The following is a 27,924-nucleotide window of genomic DNA, read 5'->3' on the forward strand; positions in this document are numbered from 1 at the left end:
CAACTGACCCAGCAACCTTCTTGCTGTGAGACAATATATATATGTATATATATATATATATATATATGTATGTATATATACACACATATATATATATATATATATATATATATATATATATATGTATATACACACACACACACACACACACACACACAGTTAAAGTCAAATTATTAGCCCTCCTGTTTATTTTTCCCCCAATTTCTGTTTGATGGAGGGAAGATTGTTTCAGCACATTTCTAAGCATAATAGTTTTAAAACCTATTTCTAAAAACTGATTTTTTTTATCTTTGCCATGATGACAGTACATCATATTTTACTTGACATTTTTCAAGACACTTCTATACCACAAAAATTGACATTTAAAGGCTTAACTAGGTTAATAAGTTGAAGTAGGCAGATTAGAGTAATTAGGCAAGTTATTCTATAACGATGGTTTGTTCTGTACACTATCGAAAAAAAATAGCTTAAAGGGGCTAATAATTTTGTCCCAAAAACTGTTTTAAAAAAATTCAAAACTGCTTTTATTCTAGCTGAAATAAAACAAATAAGACTTTTTTTTTTAGAAGAAAAAATATTATCAGACATACTGAAAAAATTTCCTTGCTGTCAAAAAAGAAAAAAAATCAAAAGGGGGCTAATAATTCTGACTTCAACTGTATATATATATATATATATATATATATATATATATATATATATATATATATATATATATATATATGTATATATATATATATGTATATGTATGTATATATATATATATATGTATATATATATATATATATATATATATATATATATATATATATATATATATATATATATATATATATATATATATATATTTAAGGAATACCAAAGCTTTTTAAGAGATTCAAGCATGCCATTATTTTAACCAAAGATATTGCATGATTTTTCCATAAAGGCTAGATAAACAACAATTTTGGAAATTCTTCTCAAGACTATGGGATGCTTTTAAAAGAAGCCATAAACCAATCCTGAAACGATAATTTACATTTTTTACTTTATTTTAAATCATCTTAAGTGATCATTTTTGGAAGTCTAAGGTCCCTGGACCTCAGATTAAAGACACAGTATGTCATTTTGCAGCTAGAGAGTATTTCCAACAAACATTTTTACAACAAAAGGCATAGTTTGATGACCCCATGACTGAGTGTGGAATCATAGGAGTTGTCATCTTCATTACATCCTACACAGGACTCCGGCAGAAATCATGTTCATGGATTGGATAAAGTATTCTAATCTTATGGTCATGGCAGTATAAAGCAGAGTAAAGCTGAAAGCCATTAAAGTGCAGAAAACAATTGCTGATGAGCGACGAGTGCAAGCAGCACGAAAGCAGCAGAGATTTTAACATCCAGTCTAGTGCATTCAATTCTTCCGCGCATGATCACCTGGGAAAGAAAGTGCTGTGTTTTATCATACTAAATACATTTTAGGATTATGTTATAATATGCATCTCTGGTCTTTCCCTGCTTTTTATTAGCATGACGACACAGGACACGGCTCTTAGCACTAGTTAAATTTACTTAACTATTCTAAACATCTGAGAACATATAAGTACATCATCAAGTCAAGAGGTAACCTAATTTGAATAAAAAACATCATACGTAAATATTGTGACTTTAAGAACAGCTGTTGATTTTAGAGTAACAGTAGGAGCAACATTAATGAGAAGTAAACCCGCTGTCAGTGTTTAGTCGTGACCAAACACACTACTCAAGTAGTGAATCTGCCTCTTTGAGACTATTCCTGTAATCCACCCATGCAGTTGAAATTCCAGTCAGCCAAGTACTTGTTGCATTAAACAGTTGTTATATTCTGAAAATAATCACAAGAACAAGTGTCCTAATATTCTCCACACATTTGAGGACCCAATAAGATGCATGAAAGAATGACACGCCCGTATTTCAAACAACAACTTTAATTTAAAAACTTGAACCTGAGCATGTTGTCTCCATGGAGAAGGGCATGCAGATGTCATTAACAGACATGAGACAGTGACTTTTTATTTTCTTTTTTTTTTTTTTTACAATATTGATTTTTTTGCAAACTTTACATTTCATTCCACACGTTAAAAATAATCAGCCCAACAGATGCCTGTACTGTACACAGACATGTGATGTAAACAAAGCAGAAGTATCAATAGGCTCATAGCATAACACAATTGAAACCCCAAACAGGAAGCAAATAGAACTTCTACCACCCACATGTGCTGTGAATACACACCGCAGTGTGGTCTGGCAACAAAATCCTTGTTCAAAATATGGGTTTTAACGCCCATTCATCTGGCCAGTTAATCTGTTAGATCTGCTTTCTGGTCTTGAAGGCAGAAATGCTCAACTCTTGAGATGTGGCATGAATACACACGCCTTGGAAGCTCTGAATGTCTAGGTTTATCTGGGTCGAGGTCAAAGGTCATCATGAGAGTGCAGGGTGTCGCTGGCCAGGCTGGAGCTGGAGGTTGGACTGGGGCTCAGGCTGACAGTACTCAGTAAACTCATGTCTGGAAGACTCATGGTGACCGACTGAAGTTCGCGATCAGACAGGTCTTCATCTTCGGCGTCAGATCTCTGACTGACAAGAACACTGAGGGAAAGAAAGAAAAGGAGGATCAGCTCACATCTTGTACATGAAAATGTCTTATGGATCAATGTGGGAGGGTTTTGTGTGCGTGCCCATACCCAGATCTAGTCAGCTGAGATCTGTGTCCGTGATATGATTTGGAAGACCACTGTGAATAAAAGCAGAAGCATACAGGAAATAAACAAAATAGTTTAAAAATCAAATATTTTACTATGGAACAGGGCTATGGGATTAATTGAAATCTTATCGAAATCGCAATTTGGACATTACAGTATGATTTTCCCGCAGTATGCTATTTGAACAAATCATAACGCAGCGTGCCTAAACAGGCCCAAGAACAGGAGACTGAATAGCCTGCGTATACAGGGATGATGAGTTTAGCACAGGACTTGGTGCCAAAAAAAGTCTAAATCTGTGGTATGGCATTAGGTTACTTTGGATACAGAAAGGCTTATGTATGGAAGAACCAGATAATTGGTAAGTCCGTCATATATTGTGTCTAAAATCGTGTGGAACGCATGTGGAACGCGTCGCTTCCTTCAACATTTTCAACGTGCTTTGCAGTCGCTCCATTGTCATTGCTCAGTGGCTATAAACCGTTTTTTCAGAGGATGACAAACTAATAAAACACTGCGGCAGCTCTGATACAAGTTTCAAGTGTTGAGAGAATTAAAAAGCACTTGGTGTTCGGGTGTCTTGTGTTTGTCTGAGGGAACCGAAATGTGTATATTCCATACAAAGTATAAAGTTGATTGCTCAGTTCTTGTTACGTGACACACACACATTTGTTTTGCCATAGGTCTGTTCTAGAGACAATGTGTTACAGATTTACAAGGTGATTTTTATTTTATTTAATGTCTGTTTTAGAGATACAGATAAAGATCAGAATTTTTTTTTTTCAGATCCACACTGTAAACACAGATTCAGTCTGTCTACGACAAAATCGTGATATGAACGATATTTCAATTTCGATTCTGTTTAAATATCATGATAGGTTTCTTTTGCTAACATCGCACAGAGATACTATGGAATTTACAAAATTTATAGCATTAGCATTAAGAATAGTTATTTTCCTTACTAATAGTGCATAATATCGGATAAACAAGATTAAAAATAAAGAATTTTCCTAAATTGCAGTCGAAAAGAATAAAAAAAGGAAGTAAGATATGAGGCCCATATTTTACATTTGCATGTCAGATACCAAAAATTTGAATTATTAGCAGCGTATCTCTTTAATCAAATTTAAAAAAAAAAAATTATGATTATTTAAATTTATTAGTACTATTAATCGGATAGTTCACCCTAAACTGGAAATTCTGTCATCATTCACCCACTCTTAACTTCACAAATTGTTAAACACAAAAGAAGATATTTAGAAAAATATTGAAAACTTGTTACGACTGACTTCCAAAGTATTTGTTATTCCTACTATAGATGTCAATAGTTACAGGTATTCAGCTTTCTTCAAAATATCCTTGTGTTCATTAGAAGAAAAAAAGGTTTGAAATCACTTGAGGGTGAGTTAATTCTTATTATAGGGTGAACCATCACTTTAAAGATGTAAAATTGTTTATATATTATCTTCCATAAGTTTTCCTACAAAAGGAAATTGATTAAAATTGCAAAATTTCAAGGAATATAAATACATATACACACACTTATTTATTTATTCCACCACTTATTTATACTTTTCTACTGATGAAACCACACTTAACACAAATGTTATACTCCATTGAACATTTTGTTTAGAGACTACTTGTTTTTTATATATATTTTGTCATACTTACCGTACGTTCACACCGAAAGCGGCGAGAGCGTCAAAGTAGCCGGAAGTCATTCATTTTCAATGAGAGCCGGCGGCGATAGGCGGCGAGGAGCAGCGCGGCGCGTCTTCGCCGGCGTGAGCGTCGAGGAGAGTTGAAATGAAGTCAACTTTATGGTAACGAGCTATGACGCGGTTCGGCGGCAAGCAATCAGAATGAAGACGTCCATCGCTTGATAGCAGTTCAGAGAACACAGACCTGTGAACTTTGGTTCCGACCACAGTTGTTCCCAAGGGTTTGATTATTGCGGTCGCCGGATTTCCAATTATTGAAAATTTTTTCCTACAGGAACATGCATTAAATAAGTTACTGGCGAGTTACTGATGTTCATTAATGTTATATATTTATCTTAAAGCGGGAATCTCACGCGATGTGACAGTACAAAACAGTACTGCTGCTTCAGGATATTTCAGACATATGGACACATATTGGATAAATAGAGCAAAGCCACACGCAACTTGATCTTCCATTGTTGTATGAATTTGATAAGAAGTGCGCAACATTTTCACGCTAGAAACATGTTTTATGCAGGAATGTAACTGATATGATGCAACGGCTCCTTTAAATATGAGATCAATGTAGCGAGTTTTGACGCTCTCGCCGCAGGAGCTGAAGGCAGAGAGCGTTGTCGCCAGGGCGGTCAGAGCGGTTATACTGTCACACTTAGCAAAAATACAACAAAAATATTTTTCCCTATATATGTTTTTTTTACATTTTGTCTATATAGCTAATATTAAATGTGAATTACAGTAGCTATGTTTCCATCCAAAAATGCAAATTGAATTTGCGGGCAAAACTAGAATATCGCATAAGAGACTTATAAATAAAGCAGCGTTTCCATCTAACGAGTGAACAAAGCAAACTTCCTGATTAACTGGCACCAAATATCAACAGTAAAAACTAATTTAGCTGTAGTAGGAGAAGCTTTGGGAATCTTTTCATTTAAAGGGTCACGAAACACCAAAACACCTTTTTTGAGCTGTTGACAGTCGTATATGTGTCCCACACTGCTAAAAACACTATTAGGACACCTATATTTCACTAAAAAGTGTAAATTGGTTGTTTTTGCGTTATTTCAAGCAAATTCGTACTTCCGGTTTGAAACGAATTTTTGAAGCTGCGTCACGGCCATGACATAATAGCCTGTATTCCAGCGTGCAGACTGGGCGTCTGTGCCAGAGTGTGTCTTATTACGTCTTACAGTGTGCTGCATTAATGCAAGAGTAAGGCTTGGTTCAAACCAATCAGTGTGCTCTATTGTGCAACTTCATTAATATTCATTACTGTCAGAGTGTAGACGGCAGAGATGCCACTTTGTGTTGGCAAAACAAGCGTGAAGTGTTGCTTTTATAGTTTGCTGCAGTTAAGTTTTGTTTTCATTTTCTCTCTGTGAGAGTGCAGCTGGCGTCACGTGTGGATTAACAGTGTACGCGACGCTCGACAACAATACCTTGCGTGTCTAAGGAGGATTATTGTTTACCTGAGAGCTGTTCTAATCTGCAAACGCTGAGATCCGGATTCGCTTGTAGTCTCCTCTAAATAAAGACGCAGCTCTAGTTGCTGGTGATTGTCCTGTCTGATTTGGTAAGTGAGCGACCAGTGCTCTTTGTTTATTCAGTTGTATTTTAATCGTATCAAACAAACTATTGCACCGAGTGTAAACAAGTTAGCACTAACAGTTACAACCAAACTATAACCTCGTGTTGGATTTTGTGACCGGAATAACACACGCGGCTTTCTGACACTACCTGCCGTGTGCATCTAAGTTTCCGGTAAATGCTGAGTCTTTTTTTTCTCTCATTCGCCGTGCGGTATCAAACATTGCATGAAAAATACATGCTTAGAGCAGTTCCTCGAATCAAATATCTCGTTTATCGGGAGGGACATGAATGAATTCCCTGAATGAAAGAGCCAAACTGTAGTTTAAGTCCACCATTTAATAATTTGGCAAATAATTCGACTACAGATGTCCATGTAAACACAGTCACATTGTCCGCTGTGGTTGTGTTTTGACTCTGAAATTCAGCGCGCCCAAATAGACACTCCCACACCAAGCCTCTTTTCTTCCTCTGACACTTCCCCCTAAACAAAGCTGGACACGCCCACTTTTCTGACTTTTTCCAAAGTAGAGGTGTGAAAACACCCTGCTAAAACGAGGGGGTTTCATGGCCCTTTAATGAATTACTTGCAACACAGAAGACGATGCCGACACTCAATAAACGCTTGTTGGTGTTTGAAACCATAAGATGCAGACCACAGATGCTCTTGACAGTCCCGGAGGTAATTACTAATATAATAACACTAATACTGATGAGGTGACACCATAACACTAATACGGTTAAGGTGTTTTAGAATGACCAAAACAACATTTCAGATGTTTTACGATGTGCTCAGCCTGCTGGTTTGTCCATTCATACACACTTTTATCATCATATGATCTCTCATAACAAATCACATGACTTTTTTAAATGAGCATACTAGAATTTATTCGATAAGTGTTTTCATCGTAGTTTATGCGCATCTTTTCTGTGCATGTCCAAAATGCCATTAAAAATAGGTGGTTGGAAACAGCTTCTGTCAGTTTTAGTTATTTACTTTGCATTCATCTAAATGTTTATCTAAAGCTACTAACTAAAGTTTGTTACTTACGTGATGAACAGATTCTGCCAGGTTTCCCAAGTGCACCCTCTTCTCACACAAATCCCTCAGTAGATTGATGCCTAAATGAAGTATGAAAATAGTCAAAAAGAGCAGTCATAGTCATAGAAGAGCAGATCACAGCATTGTCCTATGCAGTCACACACACACACACACCTTTGCTCCTGCTGAGCCAGTATTTTTGTTCCCACTGGTTGAGGAGGATGTTGAGGTAGCGCGGTTGCTCAAAGAAGCGGAGGTACCGGGAGGAAGCATGAGAGGGAAAAACACGTTCAAAATCTCCTTTACGACTCAACTCGTCCTCACTCTCTGCCAGCACACGCACATCGTCAGGTGTCAGCACATCCAGGACTGTGGCACAGAAATCCTACACACACAAAACACAGTTCACTTAATTGTATCCGGTACTGAAAAACAGTCAGTAGTATTATCAAAAATGATGAGTGGACAATATTTTTTGCATGACTTAAAGTGATTCAGTTCAAACAAAAAATTGTATTCTGTCATCATTTACTCATCCTCAATTTCTTACAAACCTGTTTGAGTTTTGATTGTCTATTGAACAAAACAAGTAAAATAAACTAATTGACGTATGCTGGAAAAAACAGCTATTGACTTCCATAGGATTTTCGTTCCTACTGTTGATGTCATTTCTTCATAATACCTTGTTTTATGTTCAAAAGAAGACAATCAAAATCATTTAGAAGCACTTAAGTGTGAGTAAACAGTGAGGAAATGTTCATATTTGGGTGAACTAACACTTTAAGAATGTTTGAGTACCTGGTCTCCAAAGCGCTGGCTCAGGTAAAAGGCCCTCTTTACTTTCTCATCAGGTGAAATGTCTGGTCGCCATTTCTCTCGCACCCCGCCACATAAACTGGACAAAAAACAAAAACAAAACAAAGACTTCAGTCAAGCAAACAGAAATCATTTACCAATTGGGTTAAAAGGTAGTGATTTGAAGGATATAAACATTACAAATGAATATTAATTAGTACTTTGGTGTTGCACTGTAACCCTTTTAAATACGTCTTTAAATAATTCTTTTCAAATAATATAATAACTAAAAATAATATAACTGTCATATAACTGTCATAACTGTCATGTTCCTGATAATATTTATGGTCTTTTTTATGCATTACAGTGTCTTTCAGGCTTACATAAAAATCCAGGAACATAAACATACAATGCAATACCAGAACTGACCTGCTGGTGGAGCTGCTGGCACTGGAACCAGATGGTGCAAAGTCATCTCTCAACGGCAACACAAAGCCAGCGAGGTTCAGCAGATCTCGTATCATCTGACCCTTAATGCTCACATCCAGCGGTGTGTTTGAATGCAAGCTAGACACAGACAGAGAAGACATTATAAAAATGATATTTGTTATTCTGTGGAACACAGCAGTTTTGTAAAATACATTTTCTTATACTAAAACTTTTTTAATGGGAAAACTCTTCAGGTTTAGTGCATTTATGAGGACTTATCTTGAATGTATAGATACTGATAGTGTGGGACTAAAATTAGTACAATTTATATTACTTGACAAATGTGTCAAGACTAGTGTTGGAGTTATTTAATGTAGTCCACAAGGTGTGTGCAAGAATCAGAGAGTGAAATTTGATACCTTTTAGGACATTTAAGACTCTTTCCATACAATGGCTGCGTCCAAAACTGCATACTTCCATAATATATAGTACGCCAAAATCAGTATGCGAGCCGAGTAGTATGTCCGAATTCATAGAATTCGAAAATCAGTATGCGAGAAGTACCCGGATGACTTACTACTTCCGGCAAGATTCCGGAGTGCGCATCCCATGCATGAACTCATTGGTAATTTGTTTCAACCAGTAACATTGTCTACATTTTAACTTATAGTATATTGAATAATTACTGATTGTAACTTATCCTAAACCATATCTGTCATTTCTCCCCTTTTTGCAGGGATTCTCCTGTATTTTGCCATTCTATCCCGCTATCATCCCGTTTAAGTGTTTTCCTGCATTTTTAATCTATGAAAAGTGAAAGTAGCATCAAAGAGCTGATCACAAATGTGACAATTGCAAGAGCTGTTCAAAAGAATTATGCTTTCGCTTTTAGACTTAAAAGCATGTTGAAATTATATTAACATAGCTGCATTCACTCCCTTTCCATTAAAGCTATGCAACCTCTCAATCAGTCCATTCATGTATTGGTGCTGACTAATGCACTGATCAGCTTCTGTACATGCAATTTGAAGAGGAGCGAAAGTGGATACTTTTGGATTTGGGTGTTTGTTTAAACAGACAAATACACTTAATATGTAAACATGTCTGTCCTGGGGTGTTTTATTTAAAACAGAAATAATTTTGTCTTAAATGAGCATGAACAGTTACGAAAGTGTTTGAAAGCTTTCATTACAGATCAGTGAAGACTTAAAGTGACACCTCTGTTATCAAACAAAAGAGCGGATCAAAATAAGATATTCACTAAATAACTTTTATAACTTTATTCAATATTTAAACCCAGTGAATAAACAGGGAAATAGAGTTGATTTCTTTATAGGCCATTGATTTTAATAGGCTAAAAGTTATTTTAATTTCCATGTTTGTAATGTATTCTATCGTTTGAAGCTATATATTTTATATCAAAATGTTGACAGAATGTGTCCTGCAGATTTTAGCTCCAACTTGCCTCAACACACTTGCAAGAACGTTTCTAGAAAGCCTAGAAAGAGCTTGATTAGCAAGCCCAGGTGTGTCTGATTAGGGTTAGAACTCAACTTTGCAGGACACCGGCCCTTCAGGACCGAGTTTGGACATGCATGTCCTAAGCTAAGACAATACTCATATAATGAATATAAATGCTAATCCAGCAGGTGGCGTCTATAGAACTGCAGGAATAAGGGTGTTGTCTTAGTTACTACAGTAAACAAAAATCTAGCAGGATTTTCTTAATTTCATACACTACAATAAGGTAGTAAAAAATTGAATACCTTATGAAATAGCATTTAAGACTTTTTAAAATACCTTTAATGGCCTTAAAATTTTTCTAATTTAATTTATTGGCTTTTGATACTTTAAAACACCCTAGCTCAGTGTCATTTCCAAGGTGTTAGTAAAATGTTTTAGAAGTGAGGTAAGTTAGTGAGGTTCAACTGTAAGGTTTTCTCTCTGTTGTACCTGGGAGAGATGTTCACCTCCAGCACCCACGGCTTCAGATTTTCATCCAACATGATGTCAAAGCCAAACAGCTCATGGCAGCTATAGGGAGAACGCACATGCATCTTCACCAGCGAGTTCACATATGGGTCCGACCTGAAATGGTACAAGAGAAAACAGCTTCAGTTTAAAAGAACAATAAATTTTTGCAGATACATAGACGAATTGCAAATGCAGAACTCGACACCTACGCAATGATGGTTTTGATAACCATATCTTTGATCTTCTCCCAGATGAGTGTGGTATTGATCCCCTGAGAGCCCAAGTACTGCCACAATGCCTTCAAGGCCCTGTGTTAAATAAAGGCACTTTCATTAGACTATACAATGGTTATGAGGCCATTTCTAATATTTGGCCTTGCCATGAGGCCATAGCCACTGATTAGCCATAAGACACTTATATCTTACTAGTGCAGATCAGACTCGCCCTGAATTCAGGAGCAGTATCTGTCTATTCTTACCATTTATGGCCCTGACAGGCCTTATCATCACTGTTGCTCTGATACTCAGAGTTCTTCTTATTTACACTGTAGTTTGTAAGGTGCATAAACTTGTTGTTGAGAGTCTTCATAGAAGAAGAGTATCTGTGTCAAAGAAAAAGCAGTTTAAATGAACTAAATCTTCGCAATGAAGCACAACAGTTATGGTCTGAAAATAAAAACAATTTACTTTCTCTACAGGATTTTAATTTTTATTATTAGATTTTTTTTCAAATCTAAATTTTAAACATTTTATCTAATGGCATTTTAAAAAAGAGACCTATCTGTTTGCATTATCTGTCACCATACAACATTTTGCAGTAAATATTTAAAGTGATAATTTTCCAAAAATCAAAATATCCTCGCCCTTTCCTCACGCTCAATTGAGTCTCAACTTTTATGGATTTGTTTAATATAATATGATATTCTAAAGAATGTTTGGGAAAAAGCAACCATTGACATCCATAGCAGAAACAAAACATACTATAGAAGTCAGAGGCTTTTTTTTCCCAACATTTTACAGTAAATCTATAAGATGAAAGAAACTCAAACCAGTTAGGGAAAAATTGAGGATAAGTAATTTCTTTCTCAACATGAACTTATCTCGACAAACTACACAACCCGATGTCTTGTCGTCAGCCCCAGTTGTAATAGCAACAAATAATAACTTGACTTCTAGTTGATCATTTGGAAATGGAAGATGGTAGATTTTTCTGATAAATCATCTGTTAAACTGCATCCCCATCATCACGAATACTGCAAAGGACCAATTGGAACCTGCATGGATCCAGGATTCTCACAGAAATGTTCAATGTTCAAGTTTGGTGAAGGAAAAATCATGGGTTTGGGGGTTACATTCAGTATGAGGGTATTCAAGAGATCTGCAGAGTGGATGGCAACATCAACAGCCTGAGGTATAAAGTTATATAAGGTATAAACATTTGTGCTGCCCGTTACATTACAAACCACAAGAGAGGGCAAATTCTTCAGCAGGATAGCGTTCCTTCTCATACTTCAGTATCCACATCCACATGGCCAGCCCAGTCACCAGTCATGAACATTATTAAGCATGTCTGGGGTAAGATGGAGGCATTGAAGATGAATCAAAAGAATCTTGATGGGAGTCCTGCAAGAACACTTTCTTTGCCATTCAAGATGACTTTATTAAAAAGTTGTTTGAGTCATTGCAGATATATATGGATGCAGTCCTCCAAGCCCATGGGAGTCATACACAATATTAACTCCTTACCCACTGCACCATGACTTTATATTCTATACTGTCCCTTATTTCTGTTAAATGACAAGACTTTTGTCTAAGTAAAGTCAGACCTTACCGTCCTGATTAAATAATTAAAAATCAAGGCATGATCATATTTTATTTTTGTAAAGTAGGCGTAATGTAGAGGCCTTTGCCTTTCACATAAGCCACTTCTGATACCAAATGATCAACTAGAAATCAAGTTATTATTTGTTGTTCCTAAAACTTGGATAGGTGACAAGACTTTTGTCAGGTAGTGTATCATATGCAAAAATCATAAACCTTTTTTAAATGTGAACTCAAGGTGAGGTGACAAAGTAGAAGTTAAACTTATTCTTAAAACAACTGCATAACTTTTTATTCTCCCATGAAACATCTGAATGCTGTAATGAAATCAGCCACAAAATACTTCAATATTTGTAGATGTGTAGATTTTTCCATATCATGTTGATAAAACAACCTATAATGATAGTAATATTTCTATTTTTCTCCATTTTAATTTGTCTTCACAATGCTTGAAATGCACAAAACATGAATTTGGAGTTCTTTTCCTCATTAAAGCTCTTAAGTCCTAGTCTGATTTTCATAGTTTGTAATTTTTTTATTCACCTTGTATCTGAATGTTTTGTTTCATAGCTTGTAACACTTCAACTAAGACTTTCTTAAAGTCATAAATAGTGAAAATATTTCTGGATCCAGTACTGCTAAAGAAAAGTGTTTTTAATGCCTTTAGTAAAATGATAGACTCACTTGCAGCTTGCAAAACGGACCAGTCCATCGTTAAAGATGTAAATACAGAGTGGGTCATAAGAAGTCACATACACATAGATGCGCAGATCAAACTTATTCCCACTGATGAGGTAGGGCTTGTGAAGATATCTAAGGAAACACAGGCCACAACATTTAACAGTTAAGAAACTTCTCTCATCAATGAAATATGATGCACGGTCTTCCAACTCACTTCTGCACCAGCAGCGGTCTCTTGCGTGGCATCTGGCTCCACTTGTGAATGACTTGAATGCCAATTCCACGAGCAGACGCTGGCTGAAAGTGAGAAACGGCAGCATGTCAATGACAAGAATTTAAGAGAGTAATTTCACAACAACTTTATTATTGCAATGGTACCGGTTTGACGATCCACTTCTGCTTGCTGCCTCCATCATCCCAGGCTTTCCTCAGCAGCTTGATATCCTGTGGGAGAATGAAGGAGCGTGGGAAGAAGCCAAATTCTCTTTTGCCAAAGCGTGCCTGCATCTTGGACAGGTTCCTCCAAAGTCTGTCCTTCCGGCCGATCTGAAAGGAGCCTGGAAAGTGGTTCAGCTGCCAAACAGAAACGCATACTTGTTAATACTCGACTGACAGGAAGTTTTAGGCAATTATGAAAGGTATTAAAATTTCACCAGCAATTTGGCAATTTTCCAGACCTTCAAATATGCGGAATCAGATTGATGGATACCAATCTTACCTTCTGAAACTCTCGAATGGCCTTGAACCCTGGTGACTTCATATGGTGACCCCAGCAGCCCAGCCAATCATGACTCTCTAATGGGGGAGAAAAGGGACAACCATGATAACTGAAAGATGGAATACACTAACTTTTGTCTGCATCAAGGTTATAATAGATTTGGATTTTTTATTAGTTTTAGTTTCTATTTTCTATTCTACTTTTTGTTTTCAAATTCAGTTTTCAGATTAACTAGTTTTTATTAGTTTCTATATTTTGAAATTGCTTAGTTTTAGTTTAGTTTTTATTAGTTTCAGTATTAGTTTTAGTTTTTTTTTTTTCTAAATAAGGATATTTGTTAGGTTTCAAGATTCAAAAATCAATAGAATAAATATTGTATAATAAAACTTAGCCACACTTTTTTTGAAACATGTATTCAGAGGACACAAGACCACTACCATCTACCAATACTATACCCATCCTCAAATTCAAATACAACAGCCCACAAGATTTAAGAACAATATGTGTGCAAGGCTGCTCTGAGGTTACATATACAGTAGTGATGGGAAGTTCAGATATTTAACGCTGATGTTAGGACTCAACATTATGTAGTCAGCAATAGTAATTTCAGTCAGTTAAAACATTACCATGATCTGAAAAATATCTTAGAGTGAAGTTTTGCAACCCAACTGAAGCATGATTCACTTATTTAAATTCCATTACTATTTTCTGTTAGGAAATAAACTTAAACATTTTTTCACCAGATCCTCTCATTTAAGCCCTCTGTTTACCCGCGGTGCAGCTGTTCACGTTTAGTTTAGTCACAGGAGGCTGTCATGAACGATTTGTGTTTGGTTCACTGAATCACGCATGTGCAGTATTACAGGTTCACCGCTTCTCAATTTTGATCTTAGTACTGTTCAAATAACTGAATAAGAGTATATATTGAATTATTTTGAGTCAGAGGTGATTATTAGGCTTGTTAAAAAAGTAAGGGGTTTGTGGATAAGTGCTTGCTGGAGATGCAAATCGCTTCAAATGATTCGATTAGGTAAACTAGTTCAACCAGTTCACTTAGAACATCCATTTAAAAAGATTCATTCGTGATCGCGATACAGAGATAAAACTCATTATTGGGCAAAAACATGTTAACGTAATAGTTTTAAGTGCCTGTAATGCTGTCACCATGCTGCTGTCATGTCCACTCGTTGTTTTTGTCGCAGGAGCAACAGCGAGGACTGACTGATCTGGCGAGTGGCAGCAGGATTACAGACTTTGAGGTGCCGTACGGGTCAAACACCTGCAGCACGGAGTACATAGATTTACTTTTAAAAGCCTTACAGTAAGATTATGTATTAAATACATTTACAAATATGAAAAAGGAGGTTTTTGCCATAATTTACATTAGTTTCAGTCAGTTTTGCATGTACACAATACAGTTTCAGTTAGTTGTAGTTTTTAAAAACAACTCTCGTTTTTTTTTTTTAGTTCAGTTAACGACAATTATTTTATATTTTAGTTTTCATTTTTTTGTTAGTTTTCGTTTACTATAATAACCTTGGTCTGCATAATAATGACATACAACATAAAAATCATACTGAAGTAACATTATCATACTGAAGTAATAATATCATAAAGAGCATGATATTATTACTATTATGGGACAACAGAGACTGTCATGAGAATACTACAGCTACATTCCTAACAATTCCGAAGTGGTACCGAACTGTAGAGCTGGGATGAAAAAATAAATTCTACAAACACAGCTAAATAACAACACTATTGCAATTTACTTAAACCCTGGGGTGTCCAAACTTGGTCCTGGAGGGCCGAGATGTGCTGCAGATTTTAGCTCCAACTTGCTTCAACACATTTGCATGAATGTTTCTAGAAAGCCTATTAAGAGCTTGATTAGCTAACCCAGGTGTGTCTGATGGGGTTGGATCTAAACTTTGCAGGACACCGGCCCTCCAGAACCAAGTTTGGACACCCCTAACTTAAACCTTTCCCAACCTTATTAATAAATAAATAAATAATATTGAAACGTGGTATTTGTGAGGAAGTGGATGTGTAACACATACAGCACCATAGTATCATTAGTGGTCTTGGGTAATTCAAAACAAATGTGCTTTTGCCAAAAGGTTCTAATCAGACACAAAAAGTAATAGGATGTAATAGCAGTAGCAGTTTTTAGAACTTTGGAATGCATCTGCTTGCACATGTTAAGTGCACTTCTGAGAAATGCACATAGGAAAGCAATGCTGCAAACAGACCTCTTAGTTACAGTATTGCTCAGGAAAACTAGACGCTTCATAACACTGCATATTCATAAAGGTTATTTCTATTTTGTGTGCAGAAATCCTTCACCAGAGATGGGGTAAATAGTGCTGTAGACAACACTAGCATATTCATGTGATTTCAATTTAATCAAGCTATAATGTTTATTTTTCCAAACCACTTGTAGAGTTTTAGAATTTTACTAAGATTCATATTTAAGAGTAAAACTCCAAAATAACATCCATCTATCAGGCAGGTATTATAAAGTAACTAAATAAATAAACAAATAAAAGTAATAAAGCAGTGGCCAAACAAGTCAGCATTGGTTTTTCCATACTGGCATGGGGCTGCAGGCTATGCACACATGTGGTCTATGTTCGAAAATAAGTTTGAAAATAAATGGTCAAGTCTGGTCTAAATTTATTACGACTGTCCTGGGTCAGGTATCTTTTAAAAGTGTTAGTTCACACAAAAATAAAACTTCCGTTAAAATCATTACAATCCCAAGGTATTTTTTAATCTTCAGAACACAAAATAAGATTTTTTTAGATTAAATTCAAGAGCTCTCTGGTTAAATAAAAAAAAAAAGAAAAGAAAAAAAAAAGAATTGGAAATGACATCAAGATGAGAAATTAGTAACAATTTTCAATTTTGGGTGAACTAAAACTAACTTTATGAATGATGGGTTTGTGGACGAAGGTATTTGTTTAGTGTACAAATTTAAGAACTAAAGCAGACCTCTAGCATAAGCACAACAAATTATAGATACTTAAAAATCTAATAATATGAAAATATTTTCAGGCAACTTAAATGTGATGTATGCTCTCATTCTTTATTAACAAATTAATTGATGTGTAGCAGATTTTTTTTAATAATGTTTTTTTTTTCAAAATATAACCAATCGGCCATTTAATTTATTTTTCAGAGTCTGAGTGATCTTTTAGTTTAAGTAAAATCTTTTATTTTAAAAAACCTGAGCACCCAAATTTATCCCACAAGCAGCAAAATAAGTGAGAAACAGATGTCTTTGGAAAGTCTCTATGCTAAGGGGAAATGCCCAGTGAAGGACCCATCAATCGCCAAGGAATAGATCCGCAATCCATTTGTCAAAAAAAATAAATAAATAAAATAAAATTTTCAGGTGAATCCACCATGTCTGTGCAAAAAGATCTACAGTTAGAGATCGCAAATAATGGCGGCCTTTTAGGGGCTGTTCGCATATCGTGTCTTTTCTATAGTTGGCGCAAGTTAGTTATTTTCAATGGAGGTAGCTCGCACGCTGCAACTGTAGTGGCGTCAATGAAATATCTTTTCAAATTAAATAACATATTGTAGATAACATATACACTTAAGTAAAGCAGAGAGATCAATCAAGGTGTCACTATAAGCCTTTGTCTATAGTTTTTAATCAATGTCATATATGTCAATGTCAATAGTCGCTCTTCTAACAGTTCGGTACGGTTGTTTCTCCACTAAGCCTGGAGCGGACACATTTACAAACCGTTCACGGCCCAGAATTCTTAACACAGTTAGACAACCGTGCTGAACAGTTCCGATAGATTCTGTGTCAGGGCTCAAAATGGACTTTTTTACTTGGTAGCACCGGTGCTCCCAACTTTAAATATTTAGAACCACCAAAAAAAATTATGCAGCACCCACCATAAATTAATAAGCACCACTGCAAATTGTATATTAAGGGATTTCTTGTATTTGAAAACAACATTAAATTAGGACTAAAAAAAACAGAAACAACCATCTAACTAATGCTGTGATGACTTATTATTATTTGTGCAATAATTTCAAAATGAATATCTTATAATTATAAAATATTAATGATGACAATGATGTCAATAGTGAATTACATTTCTCATTATCATGCTGCCTTGAATGACAGTTACCTGCTATAAAAAGTCTGACCGTTATGTAATGACAAATAAACGTATGGTTTGCATCAAACAAAATTAAAGCATTGCAGTAATAAATATTTATTTTGCACTATTGTTTTTATATGCATGTCAATTTAATAAATAATATTTCTGCTACAAAACAAACAAAACATTATAATAAATCATTTAATTCAAGACTGAAAGCTGCAAAGCAGCCATCATTAATTAAATAGAAAAATAATCTAAAACAAGAAAAAAATGACAAAAGAAAGTAAGAAAAGTCTCGCTTCTGCCACTCTTTGAAAGTTCTGGTTTGGATTTGTGTCATTTTAAATGCTCAGTCTCATTGTGCGCAGATTTTTATTTTTCTGTGTTTGTAGAATAAAGCAGGTGAGTCAGTCGACCCAATATATGACCGGGACAAAGCAGGATTCTCACGATGACCACCGGCGCAATACAGTTCTTTTTCATGAGCCGCAGTTTCAGTGTAAACTTAGAAAAACTTAGTAAACTTAGGCAAGCTTTTTTTGGCGATGATGTGTACAGTGTTAGATTTCACATTTAGCAGACATTTGCGCTGAACACGCAGTGAATGCAACGCATCGAGATTCAGGGACCTTCTCCGGATCAACATAATTGCTGTCATCTGTGCCATTTTTTCTAACTTTAGGTAGGATTTGCAAACCTGTGTACTTTTCACTCTTCAGACGTTTGCGTTTCCCATGATCACAAAAGCTTCCTGTCATCTGACAGCAGAAAGCCTTGAATGATTGACAGCTGATATGAACCAATATAGCGTCAATATAATCGTCTTCTTGCAGACGTGGCTATAAGCCTCGTGGCTACAGGCCTTGGCCAGTATTTAAATCTTGAGTCCTATAGCCAGAGGTCTGAAAACTTGCATTTCCTCATGTTTTAATTTAATTAATGAACGAATCGAGCTCGCCTATATGGTTGGCAGCAAGCCAGCAAAGTACCCGGTTTATTTCATCCCGTGCGCAACGACCACCTTACATGACAGCGCTCCGATCCTACTCTCAACATATAAATAAATCCACGCAAAATTTAGAATAAAGACAAATTGAAAATTTATAAAAAGAATCGGGCTCGAAAATTTAATACGCCGTCAGACGTTTATTACTTTTTAATACTGTTTAACAATTTAACAATTCAAACGTCTGTGTCTTTCATATGTTCGGCTCAAACCTTGAATGTTGTTGTTATTCGAGCCAGTTTTGAGTTTGGGCCGTAACAAATAATAAAAATAATAAAAAATTATTAAACCCTTAATTTTGGCTAATTTCATTTACTACCTCTTACAACCCCACGGACACCCTGAATATACACGTTTCGGTAGACTAATTATCTCAGACAAACATAGAACAGCCAAACACTGCAGTGCTTTTAATTTTGTCCATAAATGCAACTTGTATCAGAGTGACAGCTTGTCGTCCTCTAAGAAAACGACTGGTCACCTTGCAAGCGATGGGCCTCCAACCACCCGACACCAACACACAACAACCCCCCTCCCATCGGTCCGCAGCAAAATTGTCAAGCGTTGACCAGTCCACAGTTACAAAAAGGTTGAGGACCACTGTTTTAAACCATATAAATGTGTCACAAGGAGTGTGGTGATGTAACTGCTAATGAGCATCGCCTAAGCATCACTCCGGTCTCGAGTCTCACGGAGCTAAAAAGAGGAGTGACGACAGACAAGAGAAGACCAGGCCTGTAACATGTAATGTTTAGTTTCAGTTTAATTGTTCAGTTGTTCCTGAGGGGCTGACACCGTCGTACATTTGTAGTGTGTTTATTTATTTATTAAAGTTATCGATTGTTTGTTGGTTCTACACCTCCTTCCCTATGACTAACAGCCACTGAAGTTCATTACAATGTAGCTCAACTTTGTTAATAAAGAGTGTGTTTTTTAATTAGTATGCTTTTAGTTTGCTTTGGTACCAAAATTATTCAATTTAATTCAATTCAGCTTTATTTGTATAGCGCTTTTACATTGTAGATTGTGTCAAAGCAGCTTCACATAAATGGTCATAGTAACTGGAACAGTGTAGTTCAGTTTTTAGTGTTTAAGTTCAGTTCAGTTCAGTTCAGCTTAGGCGACCAGTCGTTTTCTTAGAGGACGACAAGCTGTCACACTGATACAGGTTGCATTTATCAGTTGCATTTACTTTTAAAAGCACTGCAGTGTTTGGCTGTTCTATGTTTGTCTGAGATAATTAGTCTACCGAAACGTGTATATTCAGGGTGAGTATACAGAACTATGTATTCTCAATGATATTGGTACCACACACTGAAATTTTGATACCATGACAACCCTAGTGGCATTCCATCATTAAAGCAAGCAGATCCCTAAGCTAAACAATCGTTGACATTCTAAACACTATCAACAACAACAAACAACAAAAGAAAAGCTGTTGACTCACTTTTGGTAGCTTTGAAGTGTGATCTGAAAATGGTGTTTTTCACAACATTTGGAGTGACTGTAGTAATCTTCCATTTGAGTAACTTCATCTGTTCAGCGGGCAACAGCTCCACTGCGAAGTGAGAAGAAAGTTACAACAGAGATTAAAAAAAGAACTATGCAAAATAAGTCCAATTTAAGTCTGACAGTGGTAATAAATAATTCTAGTGTAATAACAATTAAATATGCATTAGAAGTCAGTGTTTTTGTTTGTGTGCCAACCTCTTTCATTGGCAGTGCTGAAGTATAGGGTGGAGGGCATGTGGGGGAAAAGACTGGGAACAAGAGCTGATCTCTCCACCAAATCTCCCTCCACATCAGGACTAATAGGCTCCTCAACACTAAAAAACACAAGCAAGGATCATTAGCAGGTCCACAAATGACCAACACACTCTGAACACACTTACAACAATTTTTCAATATTAACAAATTATCTAACACCTCAAAGCCTGTCACAATAATTTATATTTCGACTTATCGTACAACACATGGACATACCCTCAAGCATTATTGGTGATGCCATATATATCACTAGTCTTGGGACAATAATCTTCAACGTATACCGTGGTTTAGAGAAGTCAAGGTTTTAAAACTGCCAAAATTGTCTGTAATACTGGTCCTACAGTATGGGTAAAGATTTTTTTATTTACATTTTTTTTTTATGACAACAGTATCTCCAGAAGAAAAGATATCCAAAGATCCCGTTTTAAATTGTAAAAGAAATTTGTTTTTTTTAACTAATGAAGACAGAAGGCAATGACTCATTTGAATTATTTAGCCTGACATGTTCACTGCTCCAAAATATTATAAATGTTTCTCAAAATAAAATATGTAGTGTTCAAAGGGGAAAAACAGTTTTAGCTTTTTACCCAGGCATTTAAAAAGAATATATTTTATAGTAGCAATAACACTGTGAAACTTTGATATTTTGTTATCCAAGGTTATCATAACGTCAGAATCTTATACCAGCCCATGCCTATATTTCGCCCAGACATAAAAACCAATTCTAGAAACATTTAGCTGGCTGTTCTCTTTCTCTGTTAGAGGTGTCAGTGTGGTTAAAAAACCCACTATAATATTTACCGTAAATACCATTAGTATAATTTTTATGTGGGTGTCTGACAACTGAAAATAGATCTGATATCGCAGCCTCCGTTACTCTTTACTTTGCACTTTTTTGTTAACATTTACTATTATTATAATTTTTTTAAGATATGCATTTTCACATTCTGACTGCAATGCATAATTATTCAATTGTTAAAATTACTGTGATTAAAATGAAATCTTCAAGAAGAATGTGTTCTTTGGAAGAGTTTACTTGCATTGTGATGATTATATGTTGTCATTCTGGCAGTTAGTGGCATTAAATGGCCTTAAAATGACAATAACATTTATCGCAATGTATCTTGGTGCAATGATAGGCCTGCACATCCTCTATGTTTATTTATTGAGAACTCAAGATTAATGTAAATATTGTGTAGCACTGTCAGGTTTGTTAAAAACACATATTTACCAAAAAGTGTACACAAAAAGTAACTGTCTAAATTCTGAATTTGTCATAAAAAAATATATATAATTAAAAATTTAAAAAATATTGTTGTTTAAGTATCCATCAACAGCCAACTATAAACCACTTCATTAAGCGATTACAACAACAACAAACTAATCTTGGACATTCTGTGATATAAATCAACTTAAGTCAGCGGAAGACAGATAATAAATAAACTCACGTGACAGTCATGAAGAACTACTAAAGTTGATCCAAAATGGTAAATCAGTTTGAGCTTACACTCAACATGGGCCTTTACTTTGAGTGGAGAAAACAAAACCAGAAAACCTTTACTACAAACAAACCCAGCAGCTGGACGTCACTTCATGACAATGGCTCCACGAGGCTAACACAATTCACCAGAGACTCATTTTCCTGTTATAGAGGGATAGTTCTACTTCTATCGTAGAAGAACAATTGTGGGAGCTTTCTACAGGCCTCTGGCTTTAAAGCTTTTCTCTGACAGCAACCACTAGAAAATAAAAAAAGCAGTCAGGTCCTCCTCTGTGTTGGTCATCACCATGGTAATGTCAGGTGACTAGAGGAGAAACATGCAAAGTTTTAAGACTCTTCCACTGTGATCTAGCTTACACAGTCAGCCTTAGTTTGCCCTCAAAATCTCAGTCAAAAGTAAGCTTTTGGCAGATCACCAGCAACCAGCACAAAGCCAGGATTAGCTAGCAGAAAGAGATCTTTAGATCAGCAAAAAGATAAAAACGGGGATTTGCTAAATACTGTAGCTGAACTAAAATTCAGAGGGAAACAGTGCTTGGATCATGATGTGTAAAGGGAATTATTTAGTTACCAGTTTAAAAGTTCAACAGGTTCTGTTTGTTTTTTTTATTTATTCATTATTATTATTTATTAATAATTTCTTCAGCAAGGTCATTTTAAATTCCAAAATATTATTTGGTATTAACAACACTACCATTTGGGCAACGAAGCACTACAGGTTATCTCAGACCATGGTTGTCATAACCCACACTAGGTTTGGTGTGAATATCCCAATGCATTACGAAGATTTCGCCTCAAGTCCATTTTCGCAAGCTACTTTAGATTTTTGTGAAGTTAAATGAAAAACGGTTTGTCGAATCAACTTAAATATAACTTATAATATAACCTGAATAACTTTTGGTCAGCATGGTTATTGTGAAAAATCGGGCACACGGCCTAGGAGGAGTTTGATAGATTTTGCCAAAAAATTCAAAATAGCAAAAACATTTTAATGACAAAAAAATGACGTCATAGGGTGCGTTTGAATTATTATTAATTCATATTTAGACAAAACAGTATTTAGCAATAGCAACAATATTTTTTATTATATTAATATTTAACATCAATATGCTTTTTGCAGATAAAAAACACAATGCTAAACTGAAAAGCTAAGTTTCTTTTGTAGTCTATAACTAAATGTTTTGCTAGAGACTACTAGTGAGGCTATTTTTCATGAAAAGACCACCATTCTTAGGGTGAGACCCTGAGAACAATGATTATTAACTGAAAATAAGAAATTGATGACAGAAATATACGGAAAAAAGGAAGGAAACCTTATAATAAAATAGTAAATTTGCTGATTCAATCAGTTGTAAGAGTCTTAGTCATTTAATGAATAAGTTCATTAATAAATTTCATTTTCATTTAGTAATTATGATTAAAATAAAACATGATTTACATTTGGATGAGATAAATTTCAAGATATAAAATAAGGGCCGCATTAACACTGCAGATCTTGATGGTCAATTCCGATTTTGTGACTGTATTCGATTCTTTGATGACCTGCTTACATCATCTTTTAAAAGTGACTCGTATCCACTTGTCTGCAGTTACACAGCACACAGCAAAGGCACAATGAACAGCGCAAAGCAAAGCACACAGCAAAGGCACAATGAACAAAAAATAAATAAATAAAAGTGGGCACTGACTGACAGCTGATAATAAAAGAGCACCCTTTTCCCTGTTCTTGTATTTAATCTGTGCGCAAAGTTTCATTTTTAAAATTCTTTTTGACAAGTCGTTTTACTATAGTTTATGACAGATAAGTTCTCATTTGGCCATATTTTTTTTAATCTAGGCATTTTAACGTTAAGGGCCATGGTGTGATTTGTGCATGTGACCTATGCAATAGTTTTATATTTGTTTATAATGGTTACATGGCGAATGTTATGCTCTCGCTCTCGTTCTGAGTTGATGTCATTCACTAGGTCAAGCGTGACTTGCATTAACAGGTGAAAATCTGATCTACCTGCTTACACTGTAGATTCATATCAAATAAATTTCCACATATGAACAAGGCCTGACTCTGTTTTAAGTAAATCGGTATCCATGTGATTTTTTTCCTTCTTACACATACTGTACAGAATCGTATCCGTCTTAAGTGTCCTAAAAAATGTAAAAGTCTCCTAAAGTACTAAAACAAGTAATTAAAAGTAAGAAATGTAATAATTACTTGGACGAAGCAGCCATGGATGCTGTTGAGGAGACATCACAATCATCAAAGTCATCTGAGGAATGGAAAAGTAACATTACATACAGTCAGACATTAACAAAATACAACCTAATATATATTTAAAAATTAAAATTAATTCTTGCCAAACAGAGAGACACAGTTACCATCATCACTGAAGTCATCCTCCAGCTTATCTGGAAGCTCCTCTTCATCAACATCCAGGAGCATACCCTGCCTGGAGAGTGATGCAGAAATAAAAAAATAAAAAAAAGAAATCTGAGCTTACAGGGCCTGTATGCAACTGGTTTTAAGGTGCATTTTTGTCAGTCTAATCACTAATGAACAACACTAAATACAGGGTTTCTGCAGGTTTCACAGAGTTAAATTTAGGACATTTTAATACCATTATGAATGAAATTTTAGACTTATAAAGGGCTAAAAGCTAAGGAATTTTTCAAATGACCCAGATGAAAAAGGTTTTTATTTGTCCTATCAAAAACATATTATAATTTAATGATATAATCATATATTAATAATAAAAATGAATTGTTTAAAAACAAGCAAGCTCTACTCCATTTAAAATTTAAAAATTTTAAATGTTCTACATACATTTAAAAATGATTAAATGTTTTAAAAGTTTTAAAAACTTTAAGAAACTAAATCTATGCACAACAATCTGTCCAGGTCAGTGTCCTCAGCAGTAAATACATGAAGCACTTGAAGAACAAATGTTATTGTAAGGAAAATAATTAAACCATTATGATAGAGTTAAAAATTAACTTTTTAAATAAAAGGTTTAAAGTTTTATTGAGATGTATTGTTGGTGATGGTATGGGTTTTGGTCAGATTGGGTAGCAATACATGACCAAAGGAAAATTAAGACCTGTTTAAAAAAGATTTTCTAAATATGGGTGTAAAAGGGGGCTAAAAAGGTTCAGTTTGTCCATTTTCAACCACAAAGTTGCAAAAAGTATATTTGATGGACTGCTTTTCTAGTTTGGATGACTCAATGAATTCAAACAGACACAAAAGCCAACCCTCAACTTTTTCATGAGGTGAGTGGTTAAAAGTGGACAAAATAGACTAAATCTTTAGCCAAACCAAAATACCAAATAAATAGCCTGGTGTATATGGGAATGTGTTGTCTACTTGCGATCAGATCAACCAAAGCACATGCAAACAAACGGAATCCAAAATGCAAAACAAAAATGCTTGAGTAGTTTCCAAATAGTTCAGTGAAAGAAATTTGTTTCAAACAACTCAACACAATATAAATTGTATCAAAAACTACAAAAAAAAAAAAAAAAAAAAAAGAGATAAATCATTTACTCAGGGTTTCTGCAGGTTTCATATAGTCAGATTTAAGACTTTTTTTAGACCTTTTTAAGACTGTTATGAATGAAATAATAGAGGGCTAAACACATTTTTCTAATGGCTCAATAGGTCCTGCAGAAAAGGTTTACTTGCATCATCCCAAAAAAATTCACAATAGTTTTTTTTTTTTTTTTTGCCACACATTTTAAATAATGTGTCAAAACAAGCAAACCCTAGCTGTGAACAAGTACATTTTTAACCACTTTTCTTGAAAAAAAAAAAAAAACACTGGTAAATACAGTTTGGTTGAAAGTGTTTTTAGAATGAATTGTTGGTGATTTTTTTTAAATTACATCTGTTTTGAACACTAATAATGATGATGATGATGATGATGATAATAATAAATAAATGTTTCTTGAGCAATTTAAAATATGAAATTAAAAAATAAATAAATGTATAAACAGTTTAAAATGTATTTTAAACATACAATACATTATGTGAATATTTAAAACAGTTTTATATATACATTTTAAATATATTTAACCAGTTATTTAAAATGGAATAGCTTATTATTTCACAATACTATTGTTTGTTTATACTTTATTGTATTGCAAGCAAATGCAGACTTGGAGAACATAAAAGACTCCTTTAATAAAAGTTTTAAATTACAAGCACTATGAATATACAAAACCAGTTCATCGAGTAAATGTGCACACACCTTTGAATCTCAGAATTATCATCGCCCGCCTCTCCGTTAAGTGGGCCCACCGGAGAGGCCTGACAACTTTCCTCTTTTGTGAGCTGAATGGCAGAAATCTGGTTTGTCACGGTGTAAACAGATGGCGACTGAGGAGAAATATCATGGCCGGTCACCTCTGGAATGGCACAATCACCTCCAATACAAACCACATCAGAGGGGCACTTCTCATCCGCTATAATACCAAAACTGAGGGCACTGTTGGTTTCCATGGGTGCAAAACGAGACTCTTCATCATTAAGGCAGACGGGCACAGCACCAACAGTGATTCGTTTTACATTGCTCAAGCCATTGAGTGTCCTTTGTCTTGCATGTACATTAGGTTTTAGCACAGCACTGGCATTGAACTCTGCCTCAGAGCTGATTTTTGTCACTCTCTGAGGAGCTTCATTAACACCGTGTCCCATACAGCAGTCCAGTTCATTTGCGTTATCCACTTTAATCTTTTCAAACTGCCTCAAATCCTTAACAGCCTTGCCGTGGTTCAAAATCACATCTGTGCTTATGTCTTTCAAAGGCACACTCGGTTGAGGAGGCTTCATTGCATCTACTTTGAGGCCTCGTGAAAATGTCCCATTACAACTGGACATGACATTGGCAGGACTGTGCATCTCTTGTTTAGAGAATGTTGGCATTTTGGCGTTTGGGGGCCGCACAACACCATTGCTGTTATTCCTGAGCTTATTACTCGTCCAAGGCGAAGACTGATTGGTAGGCATGACTTTCTCAATTACGCCTCTTTGAGAAGACGACTTCGGTGGGGAAGGACAGGCAGGACAAACAGACAGCTGAGGTGAAAAGGCCCTTTTTCCTAACAGCCCAGACTTGAACCGAAGTGATTCAAGTTTCCAGTGGGGTTGACGATGGCATGCAGCGGGAGTAGTGTTAATATGTGGCAAGCTCTTGGACAAAACGCTTTGCGTCCTTAAACCATTGCTAGCACCGTTCAGAGAAGCTGTACTTGTGCTCTGTGCACGGTTGACTCGTACTGTAGGCACGTGTGGATAGGCACGTTGTGTGGGGGTCCCTGAGATACAGTAGGGCTGATCGTACAGCACTCTCACATTGGGGTGAGGCACTGAATCACTCGAGCTGCCCTGCGATCTCTTTCTTTCAGCGATGAAGCCGCCTCGTGCATTGGGCGAATGAACTACAGCAGACTTGGCTTGGACTATGAGGGCTGGCCAGGATGCCCCATTCCTTACGTCTTCAGCTCCACTGGAGGCCATCAATTGCCATCTCACACCCCCCTGGCATAGGCTCAGGCACACACATAAGTGAAGAAGCAAAGGGTAGAAGGGCCAAGGCTGTAAATCAGAGAAAAATAACAGTGGTTATTGATAGCACTCAATGCATTTTGTTGCCTTTTAGCAACATAGATTCTGACTAATTACAAACAGTCAGACTCTCCCCCGTTAATAAGCAACAGTCTTAGCGCTGATTAATGTGCGTTTCGCACGAATCGGTCGAGTTCGAAAATCTGAACTTCAGCGGACATTCGCGCTGTGTTAACCAATCGGGAGCTTGATCTTGTGGGCGCGTGATTGTGACGTATCGCCTGTTGTAGGTGTCCCGAGGGAAGTCCTACAGCTGACACTGACAAAAAGTTCATCAAACTGGGCTCGGCTCAGTTAGAATCACCGCTGAAAGCCTCCGTCATCCACGTTAAGTTACTGGAAGAGTTTATAAGCTCATAGAGCTGGCTGCACCTCTGAAAGAATCTAGTAGACTCAGAAACGGCCCTAAA

General features: G+C 35.8%; 1 protein-coding gene and 1 long non-coding RNA gene across 3 annotated transcripts in view; one reads left to right on the forward strand and one right to left on the reverse strand.

Annotated features, from left to right (window-relative positions):
- Positions 1 to 1,930: 1,930 nt before the first annotated feature.
- The window catches only part of ttll4 (tubulin tyrosine ligase-like family, member 4), a 31,282-nt gene continuing 5,288 nt past the window's right edge, over positions 1,931 to 27,924 (reverse strand). Inside the window, 18 exon segments of one of the 2 annotated variants that reach the window (NM_001430833.1) lie at positions 1,931 to 2,613; positions 2,709 to 2,758; positions 7,083 to 7,153; positions 7,248 to 7,458; positions 7,872 to 7,968; positions 8,298 to 8,435; positions 10,251 to 10,385; positions 10,481 to 10,579; positions 10,750 to 10,872; positions 12,776 to 12,904; positions 12,987 to 13,069; positions 13,151 to 13,345; positions 13,491 to 13,567; positions 20,074 to 20,184; positions 20,334 to 20,452; positions 24,107 to 24,161; positions 24,271 to 24,341; positions 26,139 to 27,484. In NM_001430833.1, coding sequence (NP_001417762.1) covers positions 2,436 to 2,613; positions 2,709 to 2,758; positions 7,083 to 7,153; positions 7,248 to 7,458; positions 7,872 to 7,968; positions 8,298 to 8,435; positions 10,251 to 10,385; positions 10,481 to 10,579; positions 10,750 to 10,872; positions 12,776 to 12,904; positions 12,987 to 13,069; positions 13,151 to 13,345; positions 13,491 to 13,567; positions 20,074 to 20,184; positions 20,334 to 20,452; positions 24,107 to 24,161; positions 24,271 to 24,341; positions 26,139 to 27,406 — 3,210 coding nt within the window. In that variant the 5' untranslated portion in view covers positions 27,407 to 27,484 and the 3' untranslated portion in view covers positions 1,931 to 2,435. 2 annotated transcript variants of the gene reach the window in all.
- LOC141376085 (uncharacterized) lies at positions 11,000 to 18,325 on the forward strand. Its single transcript, XR_012385226.1, has 3 exons — positions 11,000 to 13,764; positions 13,832 to 15,287; positions 16,190 to 18,325. It is a non-coding gene; the product is annotated as an uncharacterized lncRNA (long non-coding RNA).

This window comes from Danio rerio, chromosome 9 (genome assembly GCF_049306965.1).
Source record: "Danio rerio strain Tuebingen ecotype United States chromosome 9, GRCz12tu, whole genome shotgun sequence".
NCBI lineage: Eukaryota > Metazoa > Chordata > Actinopteri > Cypriniformes > Danionidae > Danio > Danio rerio.